The sequence below is a fragment of the Phalacrocorax carbo genome, chromosome 3 (assembly GCF_963921805.1).
Source record: "Phalacrocorax carbo chromosome 3, bPhaCar2.1, whole genome shotgun sequence".
NCBI lineage: Eukaryota > Metazoa > Chordata > Aves > Suliformes > Phalacrocoracidae > Phalacrocorax > Phalacrocorax carbo.
The window spans coordinates 2,050,982-2,075,060 of NC_087515.1; the positions used below are offsets into that span (position 1 = coordinate 2,050,982).

At 38.9% G+C, this 24,079-nt stretch overlaps 1 protein-coding gene across 26 annotated transcripts in view; it reads left to right on the forward strand.

Moving 5' to 3' along the window:
- The window catches only part of AFDN (afadin, adherens junction formation factor), a 134,738-nt gene that overhangs the window by 40,199 nt on the left and 70,460 nt on the right, over positions 1–24,079 (forward strand). For 21 of the 26 annotated variants that reach the window (XR_010371925.1, XR_010371926.1, XM_064445582.1 and 18 more), the window contains exons 4-13: positions 957–1,120; positions 2,444–2,604; positions 3,626–3,783; positions 9,793–9,904; positions 10,320–10,487; positions 12,043–12,087; positions 18,614–18,708; positions 19,445–19,707; positions 21,257–21,326; positions 23,462–23,580. Coding sequence is in view for 24 of the 26 variants with exons in the window: in XM_064445582.1 (XP_064301652.1) it covers positions 957–1,120; positions 2,444–2,604; positions 3,626–3,783; positions 9,793–9,904; positions 10,320–10,487; positions 12,043–12,087; positions 18,614–18,708; positions 19,445–19,707; positions 21,257–21,326; positions 23,462–23,580 (1,355 nt within the window). In the remaining 2 variants the exon portion in view is untranslated. The remainder of the gene's footprint in view (positions 1–956; positions 1,121–2,443; positions 2,605–3,625; positions 3,784–9,792; positions 9,905–10,319; positions 10,488–12,042; positions 12,088–18,613; positions 18,709–19,444; positions 19,708–21,256; positions 21,327–23,461; positions 23,581–24,079) is intronic. The other 5 variants (XM_064445589.1, XM_064445599.1, XM_064445591.1 and 2 more) reach the window with 1 other exon arrangement.

A 24,079-nucleotide genomic window follows, 5' to 3' on the forward strand; every position in this document is an offset into this window, starting at 1 on the left:
GCTCCTGAAGTCATACAATTGTATATTGTTTCTAAGGTGGATGTTTATAGCTACAGAAAACATGCTGTTCACAGGGCGCACTGTTTTCAGACAAGTTTTTTCTCTTGGGCTGAGCACTAAATTTCTTTAGGTATTTGAATTAGTTTGTTAATTTTGAAGGCGCTTTGCGTATAGGTATGTGAGCTGTTCTCACTCTATGCTTTTGACTACATCCATGGATCCAGGATATGTCAATGTTAGAGGTGGGGGGAGAAAAATAATGATGTCTTGCACTGCATCTACTAGGCTTGCTGTTCCTATTCATTGAATTCAGTAATCTTCAATCTTCCTTTCCTGCGTTCTTCACTTTCTGATAGAAGAAAGAAAACCCCGCATCTTCTTTCTCTTACCTTCTGTTATTTTCCACACAGAAGGCAAATGAGCCTAGGATTACAGGTATCTTGTGTATGCAAGGAACAGGAATCGGAGAAGAGAACACTGGAAGGGCAACTCAGGAAAATACACCATAGGGGAAATGTCCTCTGTAATGTTTCTCCTTCTGCAGTTTCTTCTTATCTGAAGCTCCAGCATAGATGTCTTGAAAACAGATTTAAGTGCAGTGTTATTTTATGAAGTACTTTTACTGGGAGGCAGAAATTTGTTCTGCAGCCTTCAGTTAACCACTGAGGCCAAGTAGATGGTAGGCATTGTTCAAGTAAAATTCTGCTGTTTCTTTGCTTTCTTGAGTACAAGGTGCTTAATCAGTTCATACCTGCTTTGGAATATGACATTATTTTTGCTTTCTCTGTTATTCTGGAGACTATTAGTCCCATCCCTGTGTAATAGGATATTCTTGCCTGGAGTATTGTTTTTATGTTAGTATGTCTTATATGAGATTTATCTGGAAAGTTAAAACCAACGCTAACTTTTCACTGGACTAAAAATGATGGAAGTTGTTTCAAACTCATTTATTTCAGAAGGCTCAGAGTAATGGCCCTGAAAAACAAGAAAAAGAGGGAGTAATCCAGAATTTCAAACGAACTCTCTCAAAAAAAGAAAAAAAGGAAAAAAAGAGGCGTGAAAAAGAGGCATTGCGACAAGCATCGGATAAAGATGATAGACTTCTTCATGGGGATGATATGTAAGTGTGTTAAATGTTGATCCTTATCTTAGTTTAAAGGATTCCCCCTCTCTACCAAATAAGTAGTTGTTTCTTTCAGAAGTAAGCAGTCGACATGGGTGCAATATCATCATAAACCAAAATAGGTGATGGCAATTCCGGTGGTTTGTATGTGCGCTTTCCCTCAAGGTTTGTTTTTAAACCACGAAATCTGCTTCTTTCCCCACCTCTCTGTCCTGGTACAGAAATTGACACACGGGCTTCCCCTGTTGTGTTTACTTTTGAGCATTTACTCTAGAATGGGTTTATTCCTCTCCTTATGTTTGTTTAGTCTTTTGCCAGAAAAATTACTATGTGTAGGTGTTTGCATTTGACTTTACCACCCGACTATCAGTTTATTTTCCTCAGAGATGTATTTTGGTAGCCAGTCCTCTGGGTTTGTCAACTCTTGCTCCCAAATCTGCTGCGCCTTATTCATTGAGACGGGGCAGGACATACGTTAATCCCTGTATATAAAACTAGAGCACAAGAGTCAGGCATGAGTGACTGTATGTAGAACTGGAAAGCTGATAAAGGTCTACATTAATTAAAACTTGGCTCCCTAACAGATTCTATAGGTTTCATAGAAGAAGAAAAATCATTAGTGGTGGATTTTTAACATACCTAGAAAGAAAATGAATGATGAAAGCTTATTAATTGATAATGCGTTCTCAGAGATGAAGGACGCTAGTTGACTGGCTGACATACAATGGAAGGTTTAGCTGCTTAGCTTGATTTGTTGTTGTTTTTTAATTTTTTTTTTTTGAGGTCACGATTATTTTTCATATGTGTAATGCTGCTCCGCATGGATACGTTTGCAGCGTTCTTCATATGTCAGCATGATCTTTCCAGTATTCTGTGTTGTTACTTAGCTTGATCTTATTTTTTTAAAAAATTAAAATAGAATTGTATTTAAGTGCATTAGCAAAATGAGCTGCAAGCACATGCTAACTCTGCTTCCACATGACTTGCAATATTGTAAATCAGAAACAAGTTCAGGGTATAATGTAAAATTTCTTTAATGCCCCTTTTTTCCCTAAGAGGTAGAAGGGCTCTTCTTTTCCTTGAAAACTAGCAACCATTCATGCTTAAATTGGTCATTGTCTATTTCAGGTGAGCGTGGGTACATGAACAGTGTTAATCCTAGCAAAAGTGAAGTTCCTGTAGAAACTACCTGACAATAACTGAACTGATCTCCAAGTGTATGGATTCTACTTGCCATTTATGCTTCATGAAGTGATGAGGGTGTATGTGTGTTAAGCTATTAATGATAACTTTTTCTTTTTAATTAAACGAACTTGGCAGTGAGAATTCTCGCCTTGCAGCTGAGGTTTACAAAGATATGCCTGAGACCAGCTTCACCCGCACAATATCCAATCCCGAGGTGGTTATGAAACGGCGGCGACAGCAAAAACTAGAGAAGAGAATGCAGGAATTCCGCAGTTCTGATGGCAGACCAGACTCAGGTGCTTAGATTTCTCCTGGTTAAGTTTTAAACAGTAAACTGTTTTTGCTGAGAAAGTATTTTTGAGGCCAGCAACTCCTGTAAATTTTATTTAATTTCAGCTTTCTCCAGCATTTTTTGTACCTCATGGCTCATTTATCCATGGTGTAACTGAATGAAGGATGTGTAGAAGATTCCACAGTAGTGCGTTCTGTGACGGGTGCGAGTCAAAGCTTTCAGCGATGGGCAGATTGATGGGAGAGAATGTGCTCATTGATCTTGCTAACAGTGCTAAACTGGGAAAGGAGGACAGGCAGAATTAGACTTATTAAACTGACAAAGTGAGGAAGTCTTCCAAAACAAATGTCATTCATTTTATTAAGAACAGGCTGAATGACCCCAGTGTAAAAATGCAGTCAGTAGCCCAACTACAGGATGGCAAGGAGTGATCGTTTGGGTCTGTACAGAGGGTTCTGGTAGATCTTGTGAATATCAGTGATCAAGTATTGCACATTCGTGGGGGTGGAGACACAACAACAGTGGTTGTATGAACATTAGCATTAAATGAACGAATGAGCAATGTTAGTTCTGGTAAAACCTCAGATGATGTAGTCTGTCCATGGAAGAGCAGTGAAGCAGTTAGAGGTGTAGAAAACATCATCTGAGGAAAATTGTAAATGAGTTTTTTTTAAAGGGAGGGTTGATTCTTGGAGGTCAGCACACACTTGCTGTCAAGATGGGAAAGGTCAGTTCTTCATCCAGCTATTGTCAGTGTTTCAGTTTAATCTCAGGTGTATTAAGAACAGCGAAGTGCTGAGGAAGAGACTTGCTTAGAGGAATTAGGAAAGCATCACTGGAGGTTTTTACCAGTGGTGGAGACAGATTTATTTCAGGGATGTTACATAACTTTTCTTGTATTAGTGGATTGACTAAATGATTTCTGAAGGGGGTTTGCTCTTACGTGCTGCTGGAAATATAAAAAATGGCTGCATGTCTGCCCTATTATTCTCTGGTAGTGTTGTTAATTAAATTTTGTTTCCAAGGTGGGACGCTGAGAATTTATGCAGACAGTTTAAAACCAAATATACCGTACAAGACAATCCTGCTGTCCACTACGGATACTGCAGACTTTGCGGTTATCGAGGCACTGGAAAAATACGGTCTGGAGAAGGAAAATCCCAAGGATTATTGTATTGCTCGTGTAAGTGAAGTTGTTATGTCACAATCTCCTCATGCTTTGTATTTGATTTTGTTCCTTTCAGTAGCTTTGAAACTAAATGGAAAGACGCTAGTAGTTCTGCGACTTATTTTTTCTTTTTTTAAAATCTAACAGCCTCTGGAATTCTGAAGTGATTTGTCAGGGTTTTTTTGTTTTTAAAACATAAATCTTCCAATTTTACTCAATTATTACTTGCTACGTAGATAAACGTTAATAATGAAAATCACATATTTCTGTATTTGGCACTGTGGTTTTATACCACCAAGTGTGCTTACGGTTCGCAGATGTATATACTAATAACCCTGCGGATACCTAAATTTGTGTCGTTTGTGCACAAAACTATTCCCCTGAGCTAAGAGCATCTGCTCAGAGGCAAAAGTGCCGAGTCCAAATTCCATTATAAAAGGTATATGTTATATGCCGTCACCTTATGCCTTTCAGTGGAAGCCTACCCTCATTACACATCAGAAAAAGTTACATTTAAGTGAAACTTACACTTTTTTCCCAAATGTCATTATTTTAGGAGTTCTAAATTAATTGTATAGAACTGCTATTTCACAGAGGTATGGCGTTACCAAAAAGTCCCATGAGCAGTACTGGTTCCAGGTTACAGACATCTGTCCATCCCAGCTTCTGAAGGAGAATAGTGGGACTTGAAAACATTTGATCCTTGTTTGAGTCCAGTCTTTGGTAACGTTTCTGGCTATTGCTTCTCTAATAAACTTGGATTTATTGCTCCTTAAAATGATTAAGGGAAGGGAAAACGTCTGTGTCCCGTCATATTGTGCTCTCTTCTCCTTCCCCTTCTCCAGTGCTTAAAGTGCCACTGGAGAACAGTAAGGAAGCTTATATTATCTGATAGTCCCTGCACTTTCTAGCTGCAGTACAAGATGTGGACATATCTTTGGTCTTAAAGTGGTGTTCCAATTTGTTTTTTATGATATCTTTGAGTAACCTTAGTGCCTGCTTTTGCTGTGTTAGAGCCTCTGGTGGTATAATTAGCTGGGAATTGACGTGTTGCTCTGGTGGTGTCCTGATCAGCAATAAGGAAACCATGCAGCGGTGGTGCTTTTGTAGTGTTGTAACGGTGAACTAATCTTAGTTCTTACTGCTTCAATGCTTTTGTCTTAGTTCTAGACATATTTTTTAATGATGTTCTGGACGCTTGATCCTTTTCTTCATTAACCTGTAATTGGGGTCCCAACTGTGAAAGTTGATTTTACTTAACTTCAGTAAAATTTTAAATAGGTTTTTATTATAGAGAGGGATAATTTTGTAAGTAATAGGGGTTTTTTTTTAATGACACAACAACATATTAAAAATTGATTCTCAATTTTGGCTGTGCAGTGTTTTCTATGTTTAGTTTTAATTATGACAATTATTTTGATGTTGTGGGTTCTATGAATGAAATTCATGACTCAGTCATTGATCTTATTAAATAGGCTGCTGATGACACACTCATTTTTCTGCTGGTTTGAGAGAGTTGTGGGCTACAGCAGAGGCACTGACTGAATCTGGGAGGTGGTTTTGCATCAATTTGTGTAGTTCAGAGCTAGAGGGTGTTATATAATATGAAATATTTACATCTTAAGGAATTTATTGAACTGATCACACACTTACCAGGGAAACTATTGCAAGTCACTGTGGTGGTGGTGTTCTCTGTCACCTCCCCTTGTTCTCTGATCTTGTGTGGGGATGTTTAATGTAGAAAATAGTCTGAGGAATGCTGCTTTGATCTTGGGAAAGATTAACAAAGTCTTTCCTGTGAAGCAAAATGATTTAAATGAGTTTTATGGAAAGCGCCTCTGGAAAATATTTTGTCTTTTCTGAGCAACACATCTTCTTGATATAAGAAATCTCTGTACTGACATAGGTTGTATGTTTACATTTACATTTGAAATATGTGAGTGGTCTTCACTGACTAATAGCCGATCTCTTTATACACTGAAGTGTAGAAGACCTTACTGTTCTGCTCACCATAATTCTTTGTAGTTGGCTGAAATCTACATGGCCTTTCTGAGTGCCTCTGCTGAGACAGTGCTTGGGTTTTAAACATGATAATCTTTCCCTTTTTAATAAAGTTGAGTATTTTTAACCTAACTTTAAAATCTCCTTTTGGCCAAATATTTTATGAAGTTGCCTTTCCTTGCTGGAAACATTAAAATATCCTAGCTTTAGCTTGGTGTGTCTTCCATCACTCTCTTCTTTTTCGGAAGCTCACAAACGCAGTGCTCGGTGGGGGATGTGGCCACTGGTACTCCTTTACACTGCAGTCTCACAGCTGTTCTTTACCCCGAATGGGCTTTTGCCCCTGTTCTCCTGACACTTTACAGTGTTCTGTGGAAGACAAATTTATCTTGCACATGTTCCTAATCTCTTTGTTATGTTAAAAACAGTGTACATTGGACCATATAACTTCCGTTTCTTATTGGCTGGGATTTTTTAAATGTGTGGTCCTCTTTGGGTGGCATGTGAAGTGTCTTCAAAGACGTTAACTATTAAGATGGATTTTCAGTTATGACAAGACCTTTATACAGCCGCACAAGTACCTGTAATGAAGTTCACTCACTTCTGAAGTTTCAGTTGAAAGAGGAACTCTAAGAACTTTCCTTAATGCTCACCATTGACAACTTACATGGTCAACGGGAGTTTGCTGTTAGTTGCTTGCTTTCCTACCCTGCTTTGCAGTGTATTGGGCTGTACCTTCACACCCACTCCTAACGTGCTTTTCTCTGTAGTCAAGTAAATACAAGTTTGTTCCAATATATGTTTTGTTTGTTTCCGTTTGCTTGATTTGAGTTTCCCTGAATAATGTGAGGTTCACTGCACATCTCTCAAGATGTCAAATTAATTAGACAGTCTTCCAAGCTACCTCTGCATATTCACTTGGGGCATAAGACTTGAGGCATGCAGCAAACTAGTTAACTCTTGAAAGAAGAATCTTGATTAGACTTTTATTTTAGCATGCTCTTATATTTTACTTGAGGATAATGCATAACTAACTCATTGTAATGTCAAGCAAAACCCTGTGGTTTGTGGTGATTAGTTTTTGGGTTGTTTGGGGGTTTTTTTGGTGGGTGGTGTTGGTGGTTTGTGGCTTTTGTTTTGTTTTTGTTTTAGAAATAGACATTATAGACATGAGGTATTAATTATTTTTTAGCAAGTTCCATTGTTTTGGGTGTTTTTGATTTTTTTTTTGTTTTTTGGTGGGGGGGTTGGTGGTTTGTTTGGGTTTTCTTTTTTTGAATCGCGTGCAGAGCCTGTGTTTCCAACTTCTATGGGAAATTGAGGATTAATTCATTTGAAAAAGCAGGTGTATTAACACATGAAGGAGATATGAGGTTTTTTCTTTAAAAAACATTAAAATGACAAAAGAGGTTATTGAAGACCTATTATAGAATGGGGAGTTTTATGTGAAAGTTCTGATAAGGATAGATCTGGTAACTTCCAAGGCATTGGCTGGGATAAACAAGTAAGAGAAGATAATACCCAAATACTTAAACCCCCTGTGGTAAGTAATAGCTACAGATCAAGTTAAGTCCTAACTTGCTGTGGACTTCATTTAAATTTATTAGCTTGTGTTTTCTGCATTTAAATGAATAAATGTAGATAAATATAGATAAATATAGGTTGGAATGACTTTTTTATAATTTGTATATGCTCATGAATGCATTATGAGGAAGCAGGGTATATTCTTCCTAACTATCTGTTATGAATTTGTTTCAGTTCGTAGCTTGTCAGCTGACAACCTGCTTCCAAGACTTGTGGTCTTAAGCTGGTTTTACCCATACCCATATCCATTTCCTACACTCTTGCGGAAATCAGGGAAATGTCTGTGCCTGATCTCAGCAGTCTGTATGGATTCAAATACACGAACGGATGTTTAACTGCATCATCTGTTTTTCAAGATGAAAGCAAATCTCTACCCGTGAGCCAAACCCAATCATAATATAAACTTGTTCCGATGTTTTCCCATAATTGTAAAAATGTAGGGATTTCAGCTTTGTGGGTGACGCTGAGGCAGCATTCGCCTAAAACATAGAGATGTTTTCTACAACGGCTTCATCGCGATTAGGAGCCGCCTGGCCTGCGTAAGCTTGGATATGGTGTTTTGCACCTTTCTGCAGGTTAGGTCACATCCTTTTTTTTTAAGTGAGGTGTGTCTGAGTTATCGGCTCATGCTTCCTGAGAGACAGGAGGAACGATAACTGGCCAGGAGGAGAGGATTAGTGCTTTTTGTGACCCCTCTTCTCTAACTTGTCTAGTTCACCATTGCTGCCCTTAAGCCCAAACCACGGATGCTCATCCAATTTCCAAGGCAGGAGTAATATCGGGGCCGAGTAGTAGCACCTATGACTTCACATCTCATCTGTCCTTTGCCTTCACCACCTTTAGGTTTTCTTTGGTTTGCTCCCCAGTCCAGTGCCGGCCAGCCCCTGGTACGCACGCTGTAGCGTGTAGTTCTTGTGTTGTAGCTAGTTACCTTCTCTCTCGAGGGCTTTGGAATTTAAAACTTGGAATTTAAAAAATGTTGCTTGTCGAATAAGGCTTGAAGCACAGTGTTGCGTGAACTAGCTAATCAAAAGTATCCCGTGATTTTAAAATCTGAGATGTGAAATAGAAAAGAGGGGTTTGGCAAGATAAGATCTGAGTGTAGATGTGTTCCCATTTCCCTTGGGTTTATACATTTTAATGTTTTCCTCATTTTATAATATCTTGTCTATTTGGAAATCTAATTAAAGACAACTTAATTAGTCCTATGTTTAGCCAGGTTTTGCATAGAAAATGTTTTAGGGAAAGACCAATGACTCTGTTACATACTTTTGATCTTAAACGTACTTGTTTCCTGCTTGGAAGAAGATGAAAGGGTGTTTGAGGTGGATCTGTGAGAACTTAGTTAACGCTGAAACGGGTGCGGAGCGGAGGGGACAAATGAGAGTGGAAAGCCTCTTGCGGGCTGCGCCGTAGCAGGGTGAGTAGCCAATAGCTGCGTTACCGCAGGAGGTGTCACCGGGGTCATAGTTCAGAGATGGGAAAAAGCTTGAGTCATTTGTTTAAAGTAGGGTTGCCTGCGAATTTAAATAACATTGTTAGGGCTCACAAATGAGGGGGTAAAATGTGTTTTATTTTTTTTATTCAGCTTTGAAAGGCCTATCTTTAACTTAGAAGGTACTCACGCACTGTAATGCTGCCTGTTATGCTTGATCGCCGTAGGGAAGCAGCAATGCAAATGCGCATGAAATCGCAGGGTGCGTCTCCTTTAGTCGGTACTCACGAGTCGAGGTTTCCCCCTTCGTCTGCCTTGAAAGGATATAGCTGTAAAAGGTATGAACAGTCTGTGGGTCCGTTCCTGAAGAATACTTAGGTTTGGTTCTTCCTTAAAGCTAGACGGCTTGAAGCAGTTGTGTGAAAAGCTCCTGTCGTGCCTTTAGTGTCCGTGCAGGCCAGGTAAGGGCTGGGTAAGACAAGGATGCAGGAGATATCGCAGCATTCCCTTTACCAGCTTGTCATGCCATTTCTGAAGATACTCGCACACTGTGTTGGTGGAATGGCATCAGCAAAATGAAAGGCTGATTCCAGTGTGTGAGATAATAAAGGAAACTTCAGATTTATTTTTTAACTCTCACCCCCACAGATAATTCTGGTTTCGGGTTTTTTGGTTTTTTTTTTTTACTTGGCTGTTGAGAAATTGGAATAATTTTGTTAACTGGAAGATGGTCTTTGTCTACCTTAAGTGTAACTTGCTTTCCTTTACTTTTTAAATCTATCTGGTGTTCTGTGAAGTGTGATTTAATGGTAACGAGGCAAGAGAGAGAGAGCATTAATAAAAGAACAACTCTTGGAAAGCAGAATGAATTTCAAATTACTGAATTCTTTTGCTGTATCCCTTGTGATAAACAAACAAACAAAAAATCAGAAAACAGTGCTGCTGCATCCACTGTTCTAATTGTCCACTAACGGCTCTGAAAACTGCTCATGGTTCTTTTCTAGGTCATGCTGCCTCCTGGTGCTCAGCACTCTGATGATAAAGGTGCTAAAGAAACTATTCTTGATGATGATGAGTGTCCACTGCAGATATTCAGGGAGTGGCCTAGTGATAAAGGTATGTCTAAAAAGCTTTAAAAGATTTTTGTGCCTTGGGTGTTGTAAGCCATGGGTGTGCACCCCCTGTAAAGTGAGAAACCGGAACATATATTTTAAAGTGGGGTTTTTTTCAGGCACTTCTAGTACAAGGTGCTTTTAGAGTTATTTACTATTTCATGCAGCACTGTTTACACTAATTCTTCTTTAGACGGTAGAAGGGTTTTACATCTTATTCTAAGGTTTCTAAATTATCCACTGTGGAGAAGTAGTCTATTAACCTTTTATATAGTTTTAACTTAAAAATAACTACATAAAGTGTCAGGAACTTAGTAAGCTGAAAGTAATCCTATGGAACACTTACAAATTAGAAGATGTTGGATGCGTGCTTGTTCACTGACAGTAAGACTCATAGGATGTAAAATATTGTGTTTTAGGAATACTAGTCTTTCAGTTGAAAAGGCGGCCTCCTGATTATGTCCCAAAGAAATCCAAGAAAATAACTGATGGAAAGCCATTAAAGGGGAAGGAGAGAGTTGACGGGTCTGGCTATGGCTCTTGTCTTCCTCCTGAGAAACTACCGTACCTGGTAGAATTAAGCCCAGGTAAGAATTCTGGTTATCTAATAATCTAAATTACGTTATTACATAGTCATTTAGGTTTTCCAAAAATAAGATTTCACTGGAAGCACTAGAAAGTCTGTTGGCAGTGTAAGTGAATGCCGCATTACTTGTTCAGATGTCACGTTCTGAATTGGAACTATCTAGAGGTAGAGCTGCATTTTGCTAGAATATCATTTTAGTAGTAAATGTTTGGAGTAAAAAGAGAAGGGAGAAATTATTAACTAAGAGTTTGTCTCTATTCTCATGGTTTAAAGTGTTTCAAAACAAAAAAAATCATTCGATCTCCAACTTCCTTTGCATTTTGGGCTTTAAAACTTGATAATAAATAAAACAGTTTAACATTTTGCCTTGTGACTTTTTGTGGCGGGGAACCAGAAAAGCACTGCTTAAATCTGGTTGGTTTTACATTCACAAGTATACTGTACCGTAGCTAGTAAGATATATTTGATAGTGCCATACATGAAAAATACTTTTTTTAAAAAAAAAAAAAGAAGGACAAAAACATGTAATAAAACCTATTTGCTAAACATTTTTCAGCCTATATGGAACCTGCAAATCACTAGCAAGGCTGGGTTTCATTTTGGCATTGTTACAATTCGCTAGGCCGCATTGTAATTTACAATTAATTTTATGATCTAGAACAGACAGGGAAGCTCTGATTGTTTATAGCACAACACCGGATAGATCACATACAACTTCTACTCTTAATTGCTATTGTTTTCACGTTTAAAGGTCTGGATACGGACTTTCATTTTTGGTGATTTAGTTATTTGCAGCTCTTTCTCCTGTTAAGTGTAGCTTCTATATGCTCAGGTATCCAAACAAGGGATTTACAATTTGAATTCTGGTTGTTTACCTTTTGGGAAGCAAGGCTGGAAATTGGTGCTGGAAACTTTGGCCAGAACTGCAAACAAAAGGTTACATTCATAGTCCAGTAGTGTGGGCTTTTCTTAACAATCAAAAAAGCCAGATGAAATTAGCAGTACACAGAATTAATATATTAAGTGTATTTTATATTGCGTTCTCTATGCTGAGGTTTGATTTGCATATTAATATTTTGGGTTCTTTTGATAATACTTCTTTTCTTGTGCTCTAAACTCTTACTCTTCGCGGAGCGTAGTTGCTTTAGTATTAAAACGTTGTGCTTGGGCAGTGGAGCAAGACATCCGTTAACTGAGAGAGGAAAAACAAGCTGAAATGCCACAGGTGGCTACTGTGTGCTAAGCCTTTGCACCTTGCCTGTGGGACTGACCTATTGTTCATGTTTTTCTTCTAACAGCTTGTTGTCGCTTTTCTAAACAATAAGGATTGTTTCATTCAGTAGCTTTGTAGTACTGATGTCTTTATGTTGTATGCAGTTTCTAAAGTTGAAAGAGTTTAATGCACTTCATCCTTATAAATTGAATAAGTGTTGGCTGGCTACGGTTTCACCCTTTCCTGTCTTTTCTTTTCCTGCCCTCTTCCGCATGTTCTGCATGGTATCTGTCCTGCTGGTGCTGCCTTCACCTGGGTCCTCTGCATGTGTTTCTAACCCCAGGGAGAAGGAATCACTTTGCCTACTACAACTATCACACTTACGAAGGTAACGCTCTTTAATACTGTTCTCTCATTAGTCACTAAAAACATCGCCGGCTGTAAATCATTTGACAAATGAAAGGCTATCTTGCTTATCTTTTTTCCAAGGGACTGCTTCTGTGAAATAGTTATCTCTCTTGTCAGCTGCCATTTAATTATTCTAGCTGCGAACAAGCATCAAATAGATCATGAATGTGCTACCCTCCAAAGAATTCAACCTTCCAGCTAAGGTTAACAACTAAATTTCATAGGGTGGTTTACAAGCAGTGCTGTGGCAGAAGGAAAAACTTCCTTTGAGCCATCTCTTTGCAGAATTTGTAGTTCAAAAGTGAATTAGGTAAATGGTCTTGTGGAGCTTGGCAATGCTTGACTGCATTGATTGGGTAGATGAAACCCATGATGATTCTTTTTTTGTGTGTGTGAAATAGTGTTTGGACCAGTGGTAAAGTGACCTCGCTTTCTGCTCTGTGGTGTTCTGTAGCATCCTTTGGCATTTCTACTGTCTAGTTTGTGGTGGTGTCTAACATTAACAGTGTACCTCAGAGATTTAGCCACATTAGACAGCAGAGTCGTGTTCAGTTTTATCTGTAGCATTTGAAATTGATAACGTAACCTACAAATCATTATGGATCTTTGATCCTCCTTAGAGTTTAGAGTAATGTGCAGGTATGTCCTGGTTCGGCCCCATAGACAAGAGTACAAAGCCACTTTCTTCTTCATCATGAAATGTCTACCACAATACCTTTTCTTAGTTTTTAGCATCTGTTTCCTCATTTCATTTTCTAGACTGCTTTGAAAGTACTAGATGTCTGTTGGTGTTGCTCACCCTTCCATGGCTGTGGAGTGTAATACTGGGGTTTAAAGAACTCTGTTCAAACATAGGCCCCCAGTGCTGAACTCTTTGAATTCAGACTTCCATTTTATTAACATAATTATTGCAGAGAGCAGAGAAGTTCTGCAGAGTGTGCTGAACTGGTAAGCATACACGAACTCTGCAGGAACACCTGACCATTGAGTAGACAGCTTGAAATTTGGTTGCATCTCACTGGGGAAAAACAATTAGTTTCTCAAATCTTTATCTCAGAGTGTGAAGAAGAGGTCTTGGTACTCTGTAAAGTCCAGTCCGTCTCCTGGAGCAATGCATTTCAGGATATTTGTATTCATTATAGAAATAACACCTGTAGGAGTGTCCTTCTGTCAGAACTTGGGCTGTTTATATTCTTGCAGAAGAACCTGCCAGACTTTGGTTTCACGTGCTGTGCAGTTGCACAAATTCAGGAAGTTTGGAACTGGAAGGATGTCCCCTTGTATCTGCTTCCCCACAGCTGCTGATGTTGCTGGTTGTATGACTGTTTTATAGACTGGAGATCAGATTCTGCACAGTACAGTACAGGACAGGATGCACTTCAGTAGCTTGTGGCTGTAAATGTGGCAGTCAGCAATTGTCTCTGTCTTCCAAGTCATGTAAATGAACCAATAAACTGAGATGAATCTGATGGTAATAGAAATAGACTCTATAGACTGCAGCTGAGAGATGGCAGCACTTTGAATAGCTGATACTGTCTGTTATCTGTGAATATGGCTGCTGATGAGTTCAGGGATGTTATTAACTTCAGTTGTTCAATCGTAATATTTAAAGGCTGAGAAAAATAACAAAAAGCCATTTTTTAAAGATGCGAGCTTCTGAGATTTATCCTGCAAGCCTGAAATAAAAATCGCAAAGCATTAAAAAAAAAAAAAGGTAAAACCTTAAGTCTTTTCTCCCTGCCTCATCCCCAAAAATCACTCCTGAGCTGTAGAATTGACAGCCATGGGAGATGCTGAGAACACGCAGGTGTAACAACTGCAAAAGAATTAATTACAGGAGGTTGGAGCAGCTCGAAAGCCTTGGCCAGGGCAGTTTCCTCAGCCAACCTTCTTTCTGGGAACGGAACTGCAGCATGGTCCATGGTAACACTGCTACGTGTTGGCGTGATGGAGCTTTGTCACATTCCACACTGAGTCTTCCTTTACCAGAAATGTTTACTGTTGGCTCTTTGTGCTGGAAGTGCCCATCTTGTCCAAAATTTAATAGCAGAATTATCTCCTGAATTCGAAGTGATATTTCAAATCTGCCCAACCAATCTCTTAAACTTCTTACTGACTAAACTCTTAGTGCTCAGGAACATGTGCAGGAAATCTGCTGCTCTTCAGATGTGGATTTAACTAATTTAACTAGTTTTTAAGTCAACAGGAGCAGTCCCTTGTGTGGATGTTTTTGTTCAAATTTGGGCTTACTTGTTTTCTGTGATCTGATCTTCATCATTTGGTTTAGTCTGGTTTTAAGTTGATCCTATTTCCCAGCATTGTTTCAAGCACTGGATTAACGAAATCAATTGAAATTATCCTCTCCACCTTTTAGTGGTGAAATAATGCATTTAAAAAATACATATCTCCATGAAGGGGGGGTCTGTCTTTTTTCTGTTGATCAAAAACGTACGTTTGTAGTACGAATCACTGAGTTGATGTGCTTACGGTGACTGTTCACTTCTGTTCACTACACAGTTGGTTTTTTGGTTTTGTTTTAGTTTGTTTTTTGATAACACTGTTACCTGTAGTGTGAATGTTGACTTGTAATGGCATAAACCCAGACATGAAATGTACCTGGTATTGCATCCTTAGCACGGAAAGTGGTACAAAGCCACAGTTTTCACAGGTTTTACCTAAACAATTTCACTAGTGACCGTAGGTGAATAGTACTAGACTGTGCATCTCTTCACGCTGTGCGCTTTATAGCACTTTGTACTGTACATTTACATGCTTTAGTGTGCTTTGAAAAACTCTTTTTTTCTAAATATGTTTCATGCCTGCTCTTTGGTGGTCGAGTCTGCTTTCTAATTGAGGGTTGCTTCTTGAAACGCAAGTTTTCAATCTGTGATAGGCAGCATACCCAGATGTACGTGTACCTTTGTGTGTGCTTCTGGCATGGGGGGAAAACAACTTGTAAAACTTATTTCAAATGCAAACTGTGCCAAGCTTCTTTGAACCCTCCTATGATGTTACTGGGAAAAGCTTTGTCAGGTAGATAATTAAGTTTAATGTATGTCATAGTGGCTAACTTGGTCCTTGAATCATAGTTCTTGTTTCTTCAGCTTCTGGCTTGGAGGCACGCCTGGGAGGCATGTTCCAATTTAATTTTCTAAGCTTAAAAAACCCCCAAAACCTAGATGTTTTCTGCACCTATTTATCTCTGCTAATGTTATTCAGTCGTGGGTGCCATAAATAGAATACAGGCCATCTTCCATGGCGTGTGTAAACTTATGTGTGCATGTAGAGCGAACAAGTTTGTAAAGAATTCATACATTTTCCTTATGCCTCCTGCTGCCTCTTCTGTATTGTTTACTAATGCCCACCTGTCTGAGAACTTTGAGCTTTCAAATTTCTGCACTAGAAGCAAATGATTGCTGTGTCAGATAAAAACCCCAGTCTTACTATTATTCCCTTCCCCTCCCCTGCCCCCCCCCCCCCCCCCCCCCCCCCCCCAGTTCTGGACCTTACGTCATATGACTTAGATCGCATGTATCGCCTTTCCAAACCATGGGAAGCCGTTAAAGCCTGGTCCTTAGAGGCTGAGAACTGCCGCCTTGACCTGCCACGGTTTGGGGAGCAGGGACGTTGCCCAGGTATGGCAGAAGCTGTCTCCTGCTGCAGTGAGGAACCAGGAATGCATTCCAGACAAGGTATAGGCGAGCTTCCAGCTGTTGAAAAACAGGAAATACAAGACTTTACCCTGTAGTGTAACGCAGCCTTCCTTCCCTCCTGCATCCCTCCCCCAGAGCAGCAAGGCCTTTCATCCTCTTTAGAATTTGTGGTAATTCCCTTCAAGATTAAGATACCTTTTACTGTAGAAATCAGCTCTTAGTGACGGATGATGTGTGCTCCAAACTTTCAGTAGCTCCTTGAATTTTTCTCATTTTCCTGGCGAGAAAAATGTTTTTTTACCTAGTGCTGTGGTTTTAAAGCAAGTTTTTCCTTGTTACATTATTTTGTTTCTCTGGAGTGTCCAGTCTTAATTTGCCTCAGCGGAAACAGTGATAAAGTGTATTTCTGGTGTAAAAGCACACTTTATATAAGATACGCATCTCTATTGAGGATATATGGCGGTGTGAGGGGAACGTTTATTAACAGGAACTTGGCATTAATTGATTATTCACAAGTGCTGAACTCAGGAATGAGATCCTGAAGTTATCTTAAATAAGCACTTGAAAAACATAACACTTTGTAAAATTCATTATAAGAATATTTCAGAAATATGTAGCTATATTTCAATTTTTTTTCTTTTTAAGATTTAAAAAATGAAGTACTACAGGGTGTGGGGGAAGTATATTTAGTATGGGGGTGAAACCACTAAACTATAAAGCCTATTCTCTAATCTGGGTATAAAGGGCTTAGAAGAAAGTGCCATAAGAAATTAAGAACAAAAGCCCTAGGTAATGAGCCCTGACTTTTATGCCACTGACTCTTGAAAATTCAGTCTTTTTGCATGTTGAATAAGGGTCCTTGCCTCCAAACTGAATCTTGTACTTTTGGGGGCCAGTTCTACTAAACTGGGGTGTGGGTAGGAGGATGAAATGTTTGGCTCTTGGGTTCATGAATAAATAAATGAAGGAGCTATTCTAGGTTTTGATGTGTAAGTTGTGGGGAGACATAACAACAGTCCAGAGGGCTGGGGATGAGCAGCCAAACGCATTCAGTAGCGTATTACATGTCTGCATTGGGTAACAAGGAAGGTGCAGCCATATGATTTCTGATTAGCATTGTGAAGTATTAAAAACTGCACACAATTTAAATTGCTGAAGAGGCTGTATTAGCATTACGTTTTTAATATACGGTGATATTAGATGTATGTCTCTACAGATTCAAGTATTGGGATTTAATAAAAGGCTCATCCCTGTACCTGAAAAATGTTTAGAGGACTGAGTGCTCTTATGTTTAATACTTCTTTTGTGATGGATGGCATACCACTGTTACGATAGCAATTCTAAAGGTGTTCAGTAAAGGGATATTTCTGTAGTATCAGCACTTAACTTTGGTATTTATAGTACTAGTCTGTGGACTGTCTGCCTGCTGTCCTTGTCCCAGTAACATCACAGCACCCCAGGAGAGGCATCCGTTACACTTTTCCCCATGTTGAAATCATGTAAAGCTCTGTTGGTATCGTTCTTCATTAATAACCTGACTTCTCCCCCTCCGCATTCACTTGGTGTTTTCTGTTCTTTTGTAGTGCCTGCCTGTCTTTGTATCTCCTGCTTTTAGTCAGTGTATGGTTTTTAACAGTTAAGCTTTCCCTGTGCTTTTGACTTGGAATTCCTTTAAATACTGTCCACTGAAGGACTGATAAAGGACTTAATAGAAAAAGTGAAATTTTATGATTAAATGGCTTGCATTCTGCTTTTAATAAACAGATCCTGGTAGTAATGCTGGGAATTTACAGTTAGATTTATGGAGGTTCTGTTTATATTGACTTTCATTTAAAACTTGAAGATTACGAGTATCCTGCCAAAGATAGTATTGGCGTATGTGCCATGGCTTTAATAATAGTCTCTAATGCTTTTTGGGGGTGGCTTGAAATTATTCATGTCCACAGGTAAGACATTCTTTGTCTTGCAACCTCCCTTTTTCTGCATCTTCCCTTTGGAGACGAGATTGGAGAGAAGTCAGAAGTGACACTATTAGTTTAGTACCTGATAGTATTTAAAGTTGTAATATTTTCTGGGAAGGGGGGAGGATTTATATGTATGCCAAAACCCATCTGTGTTAGCCTGTGTAGGCAGCAGCTAAATCCTGGGCTGCATCCAGTATATCTTGCGAAATTTTATTCAATTTGGACAACATGTTATACTGGGGGGAGGAGGAAGAAGACGGACTTTATCTCTGACCTCATTTTCTGTGAGATGAAAATATAGGTCAATGGGACTATAAAGATAAGGCCAGAAGTGCTACAATCCCGTATATCAAGACCAAAGCTGTCATAGGTAAACATTTTGTAAGATTCACTTTTAATATTGCCCTATTTCAGTATCTGATGAGTAGGAAACAGTTTGGCCTGTTGGCCACCTGACAGTAGATATTGCTGATAATCTGTACTTTTAGTAAGAGCAATAAATACTATTATTATAGAGATCTCCAGTTATCTTACTTTCTAAATCTTTTAAACTCATGTTGGTATATCCATATAAATTAACAAAAATTGCATTGCTTAAACTACTGAGGAAATAGAGAAAGTTTTTCAAAGTGTGGTCAGAATAGTAGTTCTTGATTACTTTGTCCTTTGCCCTTGTAGATACAGCCCCTCGGAGTGGGCTCTGTCTACTTCCAGTGTTTTTACACTATGACGAATAGCTAAGTTGCCCAACAAATCTTGAAAGAATGTCACTGGGTTCTTTTTTTGGTGAACACTGCTGCTCCGAACTGAACTGGAATAATGTAGAAATATTGTGTGAGTATTTTCACCTTAATAACCTGCAAATTAATATTTGTCACTTGCTGTACAGATGGTTCTGACTCCAGAGATAAGCCAAAGCTCTATCGTCTACAATTAAGTGTCACTGAAGTTGGAACTGAAAAATTTGATGACAATTCCATTCAGGTATGGGAAAAAGCAGCCCCAGATGACGGAACTGATCCATCTCTGATCAGTGGTGTGTAACTGTGGAAACCAATGAAATATTCTGTGAATACCCGTTAAAAATAGAAGGGTAAAATATTGCTGCAGTTTCATGTTAATGGTCATAACACTCTGATTTATTTTATCCTCTCTTGCTTTAGGAGAAAAGCAAAGGTTTCAATATTTAAAATAGGGTATTCTTTTTAGTCACTAGATCAAATGATATCTATCAGTGTTATCATAACTGCTGAATGGCTTTGAAGTCCTAGTCTTAACCCGTTTGGGTGAGGTAGGATTTCTTAAATGTGTAAAACAAGCATAGCTGTATGAAGTTCATGCAGGGAGTCTCTTGTAGCACCCTGTGGCCACGTCATTGCAGTTGGTTGACTTGTAAATACGTGTATTGTGAGATTTCACATCAGAACAGCAAGTGGAGTAAAGCGGTTCTGAACAGCATATGACCAAAAAAGTGAAAAACTTCTCATGAAGGGATTTCTGCTGCATGTTTTGGTTAAATGTGTGTTTTATTATCTCTGTTGCAAGGAAAACTGAAGTGAAACTCAGCTGATGTTAGTCCTGCTCACCTGTGTTAAATTCATAAGAAATCAAAGTTAAGTTACTAGTCTGTAAATAGGGTGAGCTGCAGCTCAATCTTTTTGTTCTAATTTCTGCTGCTGTGTATTTTAGTTGATTCCATGGTAATTAATTCTATTTCCAGTTATTTGGTCCAGGAATTCAGCCTCATCATTGCGACCTCACTAATATGGATGGAGTTGTTACTGTAACCCCGCGAAGCATTGATGCCGAAACCTACGTGGAAGGTCAGCGTATTTCAGAAACCACTATGCTGCAAAGTGGAATGAAGGTTCAGTTTGGATCATCTCATGTGTTCAAGTTTGTGGATCCCACTCAGGACCATATTATTCCTAAAAGACCTATTGATGCAAGTCTTATGGTCAAAGGTCCAAGACACAAAACTGGGTGAGTAAAACTTATTTGCTTCCAACCGAGGTGAATGGGGGAGCCTTCGGAAAAAAATAAAGAGCATCGTAAATGGCCTATGATTAGAGTATGACTTTAAATGAGTTCTGAGCAGCTGCTTCTAAGTGTTAAATGGATAATACTTGAGCTCCACCTTGTGATTTTTTTAGGATTAGCAACTGTCTTTTTCATTATGAAGTATTCGGACAAGTTTTTCTGATGCTCGCTTCTGTGTTAAAAAGTGGAATGCCTTATTTTAATGTATTTCAAAGTTCGTCTGATCTCCAGGAAGAGTAAAGAGTTCGCTGAATATTTTTAGAAAGCCTGGGTTTTGTTTTGTGTTTGTGTTTTTGTTTTTTTTTTTCTTTTCAGTAACTTTTAAAATTCCACTAGAAGGATTTGGAAATTCAGTAGGGTAATCACAGAATGAAGCTCTCAAGATAGGGCACTAAATGTCTCGGTATCGCAACCGCTTTGTACAGAGTTATTACTTCTCTTCTAGTTGCTGGGTTGCAAGGACTAACAGTCCAGAAGTCCATCCTGTTTTTCTCTGAATATTCATATTTTTGATAGGTGCATAACAAAAATACTGATTATAGATGCAATGACTTGTAGAGGCTCAGGTATTCTCTTCAGTGGCTATAGAAATATTCAGGAGAAACAACCTTAAAATCAGACGCTATAGCATGGAAAATATAACATTGTGTCTTCCATCCCCTCTGGGCTCAGATGAGGCTGTTGTAGTATACTGTGGTTTAGGAAAGAAATAAATTGGCCTGGAGATGAACGTGAGAAAGATACTTAGGGAAAGAGGCTCTTCTGGCTAATTAATGTAGGTGTATACTTTAACCGTTGTTATTTCTTCTCCGCTTTATTTTAATGTGGAAGTACACTGGGTGCTCGTTGTAGGACATGTCTGCAGGAGGGCCGCCAGCCATTTAGCTGTCATGTAACGTTTCTGCTTAAATCAGTTCGTTCTGCATCTAGCCTGCAGATCAATAAACAAGCCCTCTCGCAGGTTTACAGTCAGCTGCAAAGCACTGTACCACTGCAGAGCCTTACCTGAACAGCAAAATCTCTGCCAAAGGGCGACTGCAGCTTGAACAAACACTTAAAAAAACCCCAACCTCTAGAATAAGCAGATAATAAAATGCAGTACTATGATTTATGAATGATTTACATTATCAAGATTGTTGTACATTTAGTACTGAAGAGCTGAGCAAAAAAATTATAGCAAGTGTACTACAGTGAATACAATACCTTGAACATATTGTTATGTGGCTTAGTATTTGTTATTTATGTTTACATGTATTTATATTTTCTTACTTGCCTGGGGAAAAATGTAACTAAGAATCTGTTTTTCCAATGTCAATTATCTGTCTAAATATTTGTAGTGTTTTTATAGAAAGAATTGATACAGTGTTTTAAAAAGTGAATATTAACTGGGTTCATGGTATACCTCCTGAATTTTATTTTACTGATTTTAGCTGCTCTAAATGTTTAACAATATAATTTCTAAAAAGTACTTGAAATGTTATCTTGCTTTTAGAGCTGTTCAGGAAACCACATTTGATCTGGAGGGAGATGTTCACAGTGGAACAGTATTACCAGCAAGCAAGGTATTATATTATGACTAAACTAGCAATAAATAATGAAAACTTGTAAGTTAGGTCAAAGTTATAATGTCAGCACTGTTCGGTGAAGTGCGGGCAGTTCGCCTCTGTCTCCAGCCATTTGCTGTCGTGGGTGGGCTTGGGTATTATGTGCATTATTCCCCCCCAACTGTTCTGTCCAAGTTAGATGGGCATTTGGCAGGCATTCTGTGCCAAGAATAGTAACTTCTTTTTTTTAAGAAAGGGAAATTCCTCAAGCCTGGAATAGTTTCCCCCCAAACTGACCTACTGAGGGCAGATTATGTGCAGGTAGAGACTCATATCAGAAATGATACATCGTTATCTCATGGAGGCAGTGTGTGACCATTGTCATCTGCCCTAGGGTAAATGTTTTATATAAAACGTGAAAGGGTGTTCAATTTTAATTCAATGAGGCTTTTAAAATTTAATGGATGTGCCTTTTGACTTCAGTAGAGCTCCTGTATGTACAGTGACTAAGCAAACTGTCTTTGCAGTCATAGTTATAAACATTTTATGAGGCGATAATCTTTTCTTGCTTTCTTTCTGTGCTGTCTTTCTATTAATAAATTTTGTTCCACGGTTGCATTTTCTGAGAGCAAAGTGACCCAATGGTTAATACCTTTCTTGGTACCATGATGACACGCCCTGGGTGAAATGAGAGAATGAATTATTTCAGCAGCATGAAACATTGTAGTCCTCCCAGAAATGCATTTCCTTTTATGTTTTACTACTACTATTATCAATTGAAATACTTGTAAAGAAATTCAGTGATACTGGTGTGCAGTGTAGGTATCGCTAATGCTCTGATAGCTTTTGAATATATTTGTTAGTCTTACATTTTTTTATCTTGGCACAGATTCTCATTCAGCTTTTCTCCTTTCTTCTTAGCTTTATTTGCGACAATGCTTTCTTTTATCTTGGATGCATTCTTTACCTCTGATAGGAGTTTATTTAGTCACATTTTGGAAGGGAAAAAAAAAAGAAGAAACTTCATAAACTATTAAAATGCCTCAAAATTGATCAGAATTGGAGTTTCTGACATTTTAATATAGCATACCTCATATTCTTTTCAGACCCATTAGAAAAAGACTTTTAGTGGACATAGGGAACCTTGGGAAATTTTGGGGGGTTCTTTTTGAGTTGTACTGTTTGAGAATGTGCATGAGATCTTGTTAAATCCCTGGGGAATCACTTGTTTTCTAACAGTTGCTCTTAAGAGTTTGCTTTTCTAGTTGGAAAAGGGGTAGCCATAGCTTTCCTGAAAGCTCTGTGAGACCTGGGGATGACAAGTGCTTCGTGGATTGGCATGTCAGTACTTAAAAAACAACTGTTTTGTTCAAACTCTTGCTTTGAGATGTGCTTTTTTGTAGGTTTTCTTGCGTCAAAGCAAATTATTTAGTCCTAGAAATTTCTTAGGAAATGTGGAAGCACCTCGTATTTCACCCATGTTTTGTTTGCAACTGTTTATACTGCAAAAATAATTGATACATATTTTGCTGCGTAAAGTAGCTGTTTTTCCCCTTCCTGACAGGGTTTGATGTAATTGGAAATAATAAATTAAAAGCGTCTATTAAGGAGGTTGTGACACTGCAAGAAAATGAAGAAAATTGTCCCTAAAAAAATTGCATACTCTGAATTGCCACTTCTTGTCTTGGAAAACTGTCTAGCAGATCAGAATTTCCTTAAGAACAGGATAAATTATTGCACGGATCAATAATGTAAGCACTTGGAGCTATTGCAGGAACAGGGTGTGGGAGCACAGCCAGTTTCAAATCTGTTATGTTTGGCTTTGTCTCTTAGCTAAAGTTTTCAGTGTTACTTTGATAACTACGCAACTTTTAAAAAAAGATGTTTGAAATTTTCATTATATGTTCGTGCAATGCATTAACAAACAGCTCCTCCTAGCTGGCTGTCGTCTTCTGAATTGCAAGTGTGCTCTTCGGTGCTTTGTTGTGGTGAAAACACCTGCTGAACTGCTGGCTTCTGTGCTGTATTCTTCTCTTCCGATTTCCCATCTCTCTTAACCCTCAAACTGACACGTCACCTCAATAATGCCAAGCACAAACACTGGCTGATGCAATGTTTGCATGCTAAGCACCTGTCCCACTGTTTTGAATTAGAGCACCAGCAGGCTTGACGGTGACAGGACATCGTCAGCATCCAGCACAGCCGAACGAGGAATGGTGAAGCCGATGATTAGGATAGAACAGCAGCAAGATTACCGCAGACAGGAAAGCAGGTAGGAACTGTGTAACCCTATTACTTCTCATAGTGGAAAAAACTGGATAAATTTTTCTGGTAGATCAAGCAGTGTGTTAAAACATTTTAAACTACCCTATGGAAAATGAGATGTCGTTTGAGATCTCACTCCAAATGAAACCCAGGATTAACAGCCAAAGCAAAAAACTCCAGAAAATCATAGAATCATTAAGGCTGGAAGAGACCTCCAGGATCATCAAGTCCAACCATCACCCAACAGCCCCAGGTCTCCTAAACCATGCCCTGAAGTGCTATGTCTACACATCTTTTAAATACCTCCAGGGATGGTGACTCCCCCACCTCTCTGGGCAGCCTGTGCCAGGGCCTGACCGCTCTTGCAGGGAAGACCTTTTCCCTGATCTCCAACCTAAACCTCCCCTGACACAGCTTGGGGCCGTTCCCTCTCATCCTGTCACTGGTGACTTGGGAGCAGAGACCAGCCCCCCCCTCACTCCAGCCCCTCTCAGGCAGCTGCAGAG